The sequence below is a fragment of the Phasianus colchicus genome, chromosome 15 (genome assembly GCF_987193195.1).
Source record: "Phasianus colchicus chromosome 15, bPhaCol1.hap1.1, whole genome shotgun sequence".
Taxonomy (NCBI): Eukaryota; Metazoa; Chordata; class Aves; order Galliformes; family Phasianidae; genus Phasianus; species Phasianus colchicus.
In genome coordinates this window covers 9,586,383-9,598,409 of record NC_143450.1, presented here as the reverse complement: position 1 = coordinate 9,598,409, position 12,027 = coordinate 9,586,383, and the positions used below count along the sequence as shown (strand labels likewise).

The following is a 12,027-nucleotide window of genomic DNA, read 5'->3' as shown; positions in this document are numbered from 1 at the left end:
GGTGAGCCTAGAATTTCACAAAAAAAAAAAAAAAGAAAGCATGGAATTGAATTCAAAGAAATGGCAAGGGGGTAAGAAACATAAGATATCATCTCTGAAAGAACAGTGCAATAGGCATAAAAATCAGCTAGAGCTAGATTACACTGTTGTCTTAAGGTTAAACATTATTCAAGGTTAAAGTTATTCTTTAAGTTAAATTCTTGATCCAAGTCAGAGATGCATAAAAACAATGAAAAGGTACAAGGTGATCAGAACCAGTGCAAAGCACAGTTGCTCAAAATAAGTCTTGTGCCCTTCAGAGCTTTTGTGCTCAGCAGTGACATCTGTGGCTATGTGGACCATCAAGCCAGTCTGACTGAAGTTCCACCCTTCCTAACTCTCCAGGAAAACTGCATCACAGTTGGGTGAGCTCACTGCCACGTCAGTAGGACTACGGAGAACGTTTCCTAGAACCCCAAACAAAGGTACTTAGGTTAATAGTTACCAAGAAAAGTCAACTTTAAGGCAGAGGAAAATAAAAGGTTTTGTCAGAGATCCCAGGAATCTGCAACAAGATCCCACATTCCCAGAGCACTGGTAGTGTGGTTTCAACCAGTAGGCACCACACATTTCAACTTAATCGCTGATGAAAAAGACACTGGTTCAAAGTGAATCTGGAAAAATAAACAAGTACAGAGAAAAAAATATATTCAGGAGGAGAGAGGAAACCAATCTCATAAGAGGAAAATAAATCAAGAACTTAAAGAGGAAGAGGGAACCTGCAGCAGGTTGGCACCTATCTTCTTAGCAATCACAGTGCCTTATGCCCATCTATTATCAGAGAACTGAAAAGGAATGGAATGCTTATCCATCTTGTTCAAGAGACAAATCTAGTATGCAACTGATAAAGGATCGGGCAGGTCTGGAACAATTTTCTGTAATATAAATATTTTAGAACAAAGTTTTATCTCAGTAAAATAAAAAGCTGAATGAATGAGTATTTCAACTCAACCAAAAGGAATCCTAAACCATGAGAGAACTAACTGGCTAGTGAAATTACCAGCACATTTTTCCAAGGTAATGGAGGACATCCGTAAAGAATCATATATAAACATACATTCAAACAAAGGAAAACATAGTTATTACTTACATTTCAGTGGCTATGAATCCGGTGAGCTCAGACAGGAAGAGAAACAGTATGAAGAGACAGCAGCAGACAGAGACTGGAAAAGAGGAAAGTTGAGGAAAAGGTTAGTTTATATCTCTAACAAAGACACAAACTGTTTTCACACAGGCAGATCATTCCCCCTGCAAACATGCCACCCAGACACATCTACCAATTAACAATTTTTCTGTAGAGACAACACCAGGCCATCCAAGCAGTGACTTCAATGGCACGCCAACACTCAGCGTCCTGCTGGGTATCTTAACTCTTGGCCTACCTTCTCCACCACGATTTCCATCTTGCCACAGCTCCTGTGTTCTTCACCTCCAACACACTATGCTGGTCAACCAGCTCTCCCTCCCCTTTGACAAAAGTGCTTATCAGCAGTACTTCTTTTGGAGCCCTTGCTCCATGCTAAATTTTATTACACTAAAACCTCCTTAAGAAGAGGGGAAAAAAAAAAAAAAAGGCATTTCCTTGCTTCAGAAGTACACAATCAGTAATGTCGTGTTTTGTGGATTAGGAAACATTTTGGTTCTTTGTCAGGTTCTGAGGCTATGCACGTGCTGTCTCACAGCCTGCGCTACATGTGAGACAGAGCGGGTACTGCAGAGACTGTTGTGATAATGGACTAGTCTAAACAATGCCTCATTCTCCTCTTATTTCTCCATTTGCCAACATACTGACTCTTCAGGAAAGAAAAATTTGTAGCAAAGTCATTGCTAAGAACGTGGACAAGTCCTGCGTCAGTTCTAAGGAAGCCAATCTACAGTTAAAAGAGGGCAGCCAAAAGTTACTGGGGTATTCTTTGTCACTCTTCATCAGAAAACTGTTCAAAACATCGTACAGCAGTGTCAGTTTCCTATACAGGAATGGCTTGAAGGAAGGAAGGAATGGCTGTGAATCTCACAGAGTAAGGATGATTAGACACAGATGTGCCAACTCAAGGAGATGGGATTGTATTAAATAAAATATCCAAGTCCATCATGAATCATTATACAAAAGAGTAAACCGGGAAATGGCATGGCAGCAGACACAGTCTGGTTCACCCCTCAGTCCCAGCAGAGTAACAGTGACCAAGCACTCTTTGGAAATTACCATTTTACCACAGCCACTAATTAAGATTGAGAAACGTGTAAGAAAAACCCTGTTCCTCAACTTTACTCCACATGACCAATACAGCCTGAATATCCTTTTCTCCAGAAGGCTCAAGCAACAACTGGCTGGAGAGCAATTTTAATCAAACTATTGCGCCTGTCCACAGTCCCTTGGTACAGAGCATGGGAGGCATGGGAAGGAAAGGGGAGGTACTTAAAGCAAATACTGAGATAGACCCTAGGGTGACCTAAAGCCCTGTGCCTCATTCTTCAGATTAGTCAGCCTGTAGTTCTGAGGAAAGAGAAATACACAGCTTGCCCTTCTTCATCAGTCATTTCAAGGGTGGATTCATTTACTGACCCTCTCAGAAGTGTGGGGGATTAAAAGAGATGCCAAAAAAGCCATTAAGTAGGATGAAGAAAAGGGGGAAAATAAAGACAAAGACCAGTAGGAAAATGGTAAGCCAGAGAGGATATTCATTGGAAAAGACAGTCACTTCCAGGTCCTGGCTGTGAAGATGCAGAACACCACCACACTGCTGTAACCCAGCTAAGCCACCAGCACAGTGTGTCATGGGGGTGGAGAAGGATTTACTTGAAACACAGCAACAAACTCTTATGAGAACACATACACCTACATAAGGGCAGAAAGAAAAGCAGTCGGGCACAAGACTAGTTGATCCAGTGTTTCTCACCATTAATCACCGAACAGCAGATACACAAGATCTCTGATCTTGGCAGTATGCGGGGGAGAATGTATGATTGAGACAATTCTTTCAGCTGCTTTCCATATTCCCTTTTGCCATGTTCTCATTCTGTAGCAGTTTAGCACAGCATCAGACAGACCTCTCCACTCTCCATCACTTCTTTCCAAGCTTGGTACTGATGCCAATTCTCACCCAGAGCTTTCCCCCTTTTCCAACTTTTCACTTTCTTCTCTGTCATTTTCATTATCAAATTACCTCCTCCTTTCCTGGTATACAAAGTACTATCTCCCTTAAGTCCATTTTCCAATCCAGCTCTTCCAGTGAAGACTCATGACAGTACATACTAAGTACAATAAAATTACAAGAACCTGTGCATAAGAAGTCCTGCAAGAATGTCCTGAAACACCCGGTGGGGACGGACTACCAAAGGCCTTTGATACTTCTGTCAGTGTTTGAACTGCACAGGCACTTTTCAACCTACAAAAGAGATTACTGAGAGTGGACACGAGACAGGTCTGGAGAAGATGAATGGTGAACAACAACTCACTGTCACTCCCAGTACAAGAATGCAATGGAAGGCTGAGCTTTAAAACAAGAGGAGAAAGTTTTTCTTCTACGCGACACTTGGCCATAGAAAGTCTAAAAGACTTAAAAAAAGAAGAGAATCAGACGTGTAGAAGAAGAAATCCATTGATGGCCACTAAATACAAAAGAACCACCTCTGTCTCAGGAAGTTCAGAGCTGCCAAATGAGGGATGTCTGGGCACTGTTTCACCTGTCCTCGTGCCCTTTCTCAGCATCTACTGCTGATCAGTACCTTGAAAAGTACAGTTGGCTAAATGGAGTTTTGCAACAGCCTTGCTAGCATGGCTGCTCCGGTGTTAAAGCATTCCTGTACGTGCACATCTCCAAAGCAGGGGGTGTTGGGTGTCTCTGGCATCATACTTACACAAAAGCCTTATGCTTTGAACCGTCTCTTGCTGCCAAAGTGCCCCTCTCCTTAGTGTACACAGCTGAATGCAGGCACATACTACACTCTCCGTGTGACAATGTACACATTCAGCTACTTATTGCATAGTGAAGACCTGTACTTGCTTCCATGCAAATGCATGGTTCCAGCCACTCATGTATGATAACTATATTGCATCTGGAAAAGCAGATTAAAGACTAGGATCAGATAGAATAGGAAAAATTAATGCTTAAAGCTTAGCTTAACTGCAAGAGCACTGTTCCCACAGAGCTTAAAGGACAATCTAAGACAGGTTTTTTTAAAACTCTAGTAGGACAAAGTGGTCAATATATCCCAGATTGCTCACTGTAGACACACTGGAATGTGCTTTTATTGAGAAACTCCAAAATGATGAGAAATTCTACCAAGCACTTTTTTCAGCATTGGCTTCTACATCCTCACCCTTATGTTCATATCCCTTCTGATATACACCCCCATCTAGGTACATTCCTAACTCTCCCTCTCCACCCTTCAATAAATGAAAGAAATGCAAACTGTTTAACAACACATAGACTGAAGGAGTGAATCTCTGTCTATATTAAGGCATAAAATTAATAGTATTTATTGTACAATGAAGCAAACTGCTATGAAGTGCAAGGATTGGGTCTTGTTACAAATGACACGTGAATCATAACTTTGATATTTCCTGATGTGTATTTAAAACTCCAGCCTCCAAACAGCACAGAGTATTTCTGGATAACATTACCATGTGTGCATACAAGACATGCATGCAAACTATGCATCCGCACTGACTGTTAAGCAGAAGGATTGCTACAGCAGCTGTTCGAGTTGGAGGCCTCTCTCTCAAGAAGTCAGACTGCTGCTGTCCAGATGCCAGCTGTCAGACAGCCAGGGATGTGCCACTGCTGCCTACATACCCAAACATGGCCAGTTCCTCACCATGTTAATCAGGTCTGTTAGAATGGCCGTGTGCTGGCATCACACAGACACACTGCACCAGGGTCAGAAGGCTTGTAAGGACTGGCACAACACTTGGTGGAAGAGGGACAACAGCATGACTGTCTTAGTAGCACATGAACTGGAACATGGTCTGAAAGAAGAGATTTTTACTAAGAACAAGGGATGCCTAACTACTGCCTGCCTTTCACAGTAGTCTTCGTGTGTGCTGTTCTGTGCAAACCCCACCACTAAACTATGGGGGAATGCTCTTTGTTCCTTTGTTCCTACTAGTTTTTAGTAGACAGAAGGGTTGCACAGATCCAAAGTATCTTATATGCAGTGTGCTTTCGAAATTACAAAAGCCTACAAAACAGAAACCCTACAGTTGGCTTCTGAACTTGCCCACATTCCAGACTCTTCCCCATCAAAATACCTTCACACTTATTTGGAGCTGCCTCTTTCCTAGCAGTTGGCCCCTTCACCCCTGTTGGTTGGAAGCAGTGTTGGTACTTATATCTCTTTTCATTTGTAATTTGATCTATTCCTTCCTCCCTAATAAACCTCAAGCTTCTAAAACAAAACAAAAGAAAAAACAAACCAACCCCCAAACAAGTAAATAGACAACAAAACAAACGACCCACACACAAAAAGGCCTTCCCTCCCCCAAATACAAACACAATTGGAAGAATCCTGCTTTAATCTGCTCCCATTCCAGAAAGCACCAGAAACAACTCTGAAGTCTCAGCTGAAATCACACAGGAAGGACTACAATAGTCAGATACTACAGGCTATTTTGTATCAACCCTGTAAAGAAGAGCAGCACCTTCCCTTAACTCCAAGCCTCTATTATGGCTAACACCTGAATTCCCTGAAGCATTTATCTCAAACTCATGAGACCTTCCCAGGCTTCAAACTGCCATGGCAATGGGCTGGTCTCATTCATGGCCTCCTACAACACTCAAGATTACTGGCTTTCAAATTACAAGTCACAGGCTTGGTCAGACAGAAAATCCATTAGGAAAGATGCATCCAGGATCCTCACACGCAAAGCTACCACAGGTTGTTGGCTGTCTGTGTGGTTCAAAAGCTTCTATCAGCCTCTCTGCAAACACTCTGACAAAAAGAAGGAGAACCAGTTAGAGAAGAAAAATCAAAGCCTGAGAAGCTGCAAATAACAATAGAGAGAAATAAGTCAGCTAATAATTTTAAGTAAGAGTCACAGCCTCCAAGCCTTCCCACAACACACTTATCACTTAAGCTGTTTACTGTAGATCTGAAAGCCTAATGCTGCTGGATGGCCTTTGATGGGTTTTTTTGTTTCTAAAACATTCTGTTTTGCAGGTGATTCATAACAAGACAAATTCTCAAAGGCAGCCCAGTTATAGTGTGGGAACTCTTCGTTTCCAAAACAGAAGAGAAGGTAGGATCGACTAAACAAGTTCAAAGCGTTCTTTCAAAACGCTCAATCTCATATACCTCTAAATTACTGAACAGTTTTACTCAAGCTCTTTGTTCACTGTCTCAGCAAAGCAAAGAGGGAATTGACTTGCAAGTAATTCAGTGGTCAGGATAACAAGAGAGGACAAGGACTCTCTGAAAGTAAATATTTACAGTGACAAGCTATCTTCACAGAAACACAGAATAGTTGAGGCTGGCAGGAACCTCCGGAGATCATCCCATCCAATGCCCCTGAAAAAAAAGGGTCAGATGAAGCGTGTTGCTCAGGGTCAGGTCTACTTATTTAGAATATCCCAAGGCTGGAGACTCCACGCCACTGGGCAACCAGCTCCAGGGCTCGACAACCCTCAGAGTAAGAAGCGAGGAGTTCCTTTAGCTCACAAAGGGCTGTGCTTCGTGTCCCATTGATTCACTGCTGTTGACTCAGTTCTATTTGGTGCCTGTTGTCACCAAGGGATATGACATCACTCACGTCAGCAATGACATACAAGGCTACTGACCCATCTACAAGAACGGATGAATGGAGCACAACTATACGATCAAAGGAAGTCACTGTTCAATGGAACAGGAAAGCTGCAATAGGCATCTAATTACAGACTTGGCAGGACCAACCTGATCAATGTTTACCACTCTGCACAGTGCACTCACTGGATATAATTGTGTGAAATTGCATTACTCAGCCCACAGCCTACCTCAGGAGGAGGAAGGAAGGAAAAGAGGCTCGAGGCAAGAGATTTGTATCAGCTGAAGTCTATGCACTGATACACAGGAGTGAGAGTGGATCACTATCAGTGGTTTCTGACAAACTAATTATTCTCCTTTAAAAGCATGGCAAATAACAATAAAATAAGATCTCCGCTCATTAGCCCCATCTACAATGTCAGATGAGTCCCCTAAGTACATTGTGACAGAAGGAACTGTTCCCCAAACCATCCTGTCTGATGGCCACTGCACGTTGCCATCCACTCAGCTCTTCACGCAACCAGAATCCAAAACCTGGATTCTCTATAGTAGCAGTTTGGTTCCTCAAATCTCTTCAGTAAGTAAGAAATGTAACTGTGGACACAACAGCTGTTCTTCACCATGAAGAGATGCCCATGAGAGACAGGCAAAAAAATGCAGTCATTCACTCCCCCAGTGTTTGGATCAGACTCACAGCTTCCATCCCAGGGAAGACTCCAGCAAAAACTCTACAGCTACTTCAGTAGCTAGCACAGTGGGTATTCCAGCTTTAGCTCTTAGGAGCTCCCTTTCATATGATATCTTTGCTACTTTTTGATGCCGAGACTCCAAATCCACACAAATTCCTCCATCGTTTAGTGAAACCTTAGGTACTGGGTAAAAAGAGCTGTCTTAGCAACAGAGGACATAATTCCTAGTCTTTTATATTCCTTTTAAAATATCCTGTAAGACACAGAAACCAAAAGATCTTTAATTTTAGCTCAGGGGAATGCAAGGACAGCAAAAAGAAGTGCTACTTACTAATAGCCCCTGTGTAGGTTGGCTGTGTAAGGTCTTTTGGCACCTTCCTGTAGATGTCAAACCTGAAAGAGGAAAAGTAACAGCCATAAACCAGGTGGAATATTTTAATACATTTCACATCCCCACAGGGATGAATGATGCTGAAGTTTTTTCCATCCAGCTTTCCAACAACATTTTTTTTTGAGTTTGCAGAAGGATATGAGAAGGAAAAACAAAACAAAACAAAAAGTCCTCTTTCTTTTGTACAGTTATGTAACTGCTCTGCTTTTGGGCTCCAGTTTCCAAAGCACTTCCCTCCGCCTCCCTTGACTTTGCTGCCATGGATCTTTGCAATCCGAGCTGCTACAGGTGCCAGGGAAGAAGTCAGGCTGGACAAGCTTACAGACCACCGTAAAAGGAAAAGGATACTCTACAGACTCCTGAATATAAAGGCATGGCAAGAAAAAACAAACAGCAAGACACAACCAACATTTCAACTAGTGTTTTGTATTCCATGGTAGCCAAAACTCACCAAAACCAGAGCCAGAAATCACGATGTTAAGGCAAGAAACTGACCCTTGGACATCGGATACACAGGAAAAATAAACCTAAGAAGTTTGCAAAATCCATTTTAATATTAGACAGTTGTTTTGATTCAGTCATATCTTTTAATATCCATATGGCTCAGCTTTGCTATTTTAAACTCTCCATGGTTAAACTCTCACTGCCCTTATGATGTTGCTGTATTATTTCCTACCACGTTATGTTGTTGCATGTCCAGCCGCAATGCAGCTCTTGACATCAGTTTTTCCACCACTCAATAAAAATTAATTAATGCATTAAAAACACACACGCCCTAAAGAAGGAAGTGACTGGTTCTCTCCCTGAATAGACTTTTTTTTGATATAGCACTAGCGAGTGAGATGTGATGCTTTGTCCAGTCCTGGACAAGCATAAGAGACACCAGCTTCCAAATTCCTCCTCTCTATGGCACCAACATCCCTGCATTGATTCAGTACTTCCTACTACACCAAATGTTACATTGAGAGCTCAAAAACTACATCAGCATTCTTTCCTTTACTCTGCACCTACATAAATCATCAGTACAATCTGGATGCACACTGTGTGCATTTGCAACACACTAGATTAGGACACTATTGCTGTTTTATTCATTATTATAATGTGAAACTGGAGGAAGAGAAGGAAAGATGGTATCATGAACATCACCTACACAGTTCACGTCCTGAACTCGCTATGCAATCACTTAACTGTCCTGATGAACCACTGCTTCACCTATGAAATACGAAGAGTAAATCTGTTCAGGGTCTCGTGAGGATGAACTCAGCATGTGCAGCATTTCCAAACACAGCTAACGGCCACAGCAGCAGACAGAGAGGCATTTGCTAACTGCACACAGCTCTTGCTCATGTGATATAATTGACAGAGCACTCTGCACAGGATGCCCACAGAGCTATATGTTTTCATGACTCTATTCCCTGCCATCGCCTAAATAGATCAGTCATACTCCTGAAGCAAAGAGTCCATTTATGGTTCTCCAGCTGCCCTGAGAACATCTGGAAAGTGCTGTTTACATTCTTTCCACATACACCAAAGCAACACAGCAGCAGCAGATGATAAAGCAGCCCAGAGCAGCTGGTGATATCATGGTCTCACGGGCAGAGGAAGTAGCTGATCTTTCCTGCTCACAGCCCATAAAATGCTGAAAGCTGGCAGTACCTCACTATGGTCACAATGATAGATCAACACGGCTAAAAGAGCTGAGAGAAAGTGCACGAAAATGCAAGAGCTTTTCAGTGTGAGTGAACAATTAGAGATAGGAAATGCCTCCACACTGGAGTCAGTAAAAGCAGTAGTCTGGGGATACTATAAAAGGAAATTTTTTCTTACAGTCAGAAATATTTACTAGTTTTAAAAGGATGATCCATCACAGGATTAAGAAAATAATCCCATCTTTTAACTCAGTGGAAAGCTGATGTCACAGCATGCTTCTCTCCTCTCTGCCTGCCATTTTAACCATGCAGATAACACCCCAACCCAACAAATTAAGTTTTACATGGTGCAAGTAAGGTAGGAACAGGCAAAGGCGCTACAGAAAGCTGATGATCAATGGTTCCCAGCCAAGCTCATCAGCTGGCTTCAAGTGCTTAAAAGGCAGTTCACCCTCTCAATGTGCTGTTCTGCTTCCCACCTCTTCAACTACATTACATTCTATCTCCCTCCTTGACCACGACACACAGCTAAGAGATTTAAGCAAGTCTCTGGATCCATTTTGCCTATAGGATGTGGATTACATACATGGAAAAGTGAACAGGTTTTACTTGCCCTCAGGTCAGATGTTCCTGTAAGCACTTGCAGGAAAAATTCCAGCAAGCCTCAAGGTTCCTGAAGCATTGGTCACTTGGAAGAGTATTTACATGCTGGGAACAGAGAGGAACCTTGTGCCCTCTCTATTGCAAAAGCTGGCTTACAGATTTCTGATACCAGCATATTCAACACAATGGAAGGTATTACTAATACTGGAGGGAGACTGGACGTTCAGAAGTGTACCAGTTAGCCCACAACGCAGTGAGACACACTGTACTGTGCTGTGAATACCCTTCAACATACTTGTACTTCTGTACTGAACAATCACGAGAAGCCAGGGCATAGATTTCCAGCACATTCATCACCTCAAGTAACTGTGAAGTGAACTGGCAGTACTGTGGAGCAGTTAACCCCGCTTTCACAAAGGCAGACATGACTCTGCACTTACAAAGCATGTAGGCACAGTTTCCACAGGCCAGCCAGCAGGTTATTTATACCTGGCTTTTGGCAACTTTCTTCCTTTGCTCAGAAAGGCAAAACTTGTAAGGTGAAGGAACACCTCTGAGTCCATCAGCTGATATAGCTGTAAGTATGGAAGCAACAAGTTTTTGCTAGGAAAGCTCTTCCTCCAGGTCATCAGATCCTCACACAGGGAGGGCTGGACCTTGCAGTACCAGAGCACAAGGCTAAAGATAGCACTGGGCTGTCATCAGTATTACAAAGGAATTTCCTGACACATCCAGTGTATCTATTGTCTTTTGTTTCAATGGGCAGCATGGATGCAAACAAAGAAAGAAGTTGTTTATAATGTCAGAGTTCCATGGTACCAATGTTCATGATTAGTGTCAGGGAATACTACAGTTTTTTTCCTATCCAGTGCTGAGGACATAACCAGAAACTTTCTCATCTCCCTGACAGGCATGTCAATGAACTGGTCAAACAGCATCTGTGAGCATGATCCTTGTGCAGAGAGCTCAAACAGAATCCACAAACCCAAAAATGGTGTAAGGAGATGGGGGATAGAGTGAGGGCTGTCTGATGGATGGGTGTGCAAGAGGCCTCTCACCTTGCTCTCATCTGACTGCAGTGACACAAATGGATGGCAGTGTGAAACTGTAGATGGGTGCAATTCAATGGAGCCAAATGAAAGGACGGTGTATTTCAAGCACCAGCAAAAGTCACATGGACTTCAGGCTACATCTAGACTAATATGAGATGTTTCTATTTAAACATTTCTTCTTTGGACAGAAGTATGTGTTCTTCCTGTTGAGTTTCTATGGCTCTAGGAGACCCTGAACAGCACCCAGTTGTTTCACTAGGCACAATCAAATGCAGCAGCACTCATTTGACTGAGGCAGCCACAAAAAATTATGTCCAAGGCCAGCTTGGAGGCCAGCAGAGGCAAAGGTAGGTCAGTCCAAGACAACAGTGCAGGTTGACATCACCAGCCCTGGGGTGATTCTTGACTTTCCTTCCAAATCTATCTGATTAACAGTGCAAGACAGGCGACAGAGAGGGCAGAAGATGCCTACCCAAACACCGCATTTTCTTCAAGCTGAAATATTTCAGGAAATTAGGTAATAAACACATTATTTTCTGCTGAAGATTACCACCTCCCTAAACAGAATAATCCTTTCCATTATCCTGGGAGTCTGAAAGGAGCTTCAGTATAATACTACAGTAGCATCTCTGTAAGATGTTGTTATCTTTCTCAAGAGTAAGAAGCAAAAAACTTGAGGCAATACAAAAAAAATCAAGACTTGTAAGCACTCGGTGATGGCTGAATTTCAATTCTGTGTAGCAAAGGGAAACTTTGACACAAAAAGGAGCTAACATCAGAGAAGGACAAACAGAGTTCTTCAGTTCTCAGAATTTGTTGCAAACCTCAAGTGTGCACAGCCCTCATCAGGGCAGGAAGAGGAAGAA

General features: G+C 42.5%; 1 protein-coding gene across 2 annotated transcripts in view; it reads right to left on the bottom strand.

Moving 5' to 3' along the window:
• ERGIC1 (endoplasmic reticulum-golgi intermediate compartment 1) overlaps positions 1-12,027 on the bottom strand; it is a 57,711-nt gene that overhangs the window by 29,763 nt on the left and 15,921 nt on the right. Inside the window, exons 2-3 of one of the 2 annotated variants that reach the window (XM_031598098.2) lie at positions 7,798-7,859; positions 1,130-1,202 (exon numbers count right to left, since the gene is read on the bottom strand). In XM_031598098.2, coding sequence (XP_031453958.1) covers positions 1,130-1,202; positions 7,798-7,859 — 135 coding nt within the window. Of the gene's footprint in view, positions 1-1,129; positions 1,203-6,468; positions 6,652-7,797; positions 7,860-12,027 lie in introns of those variants that run through there. The other variant, XM_031598100.2, reaches the window with a different exon arrangement.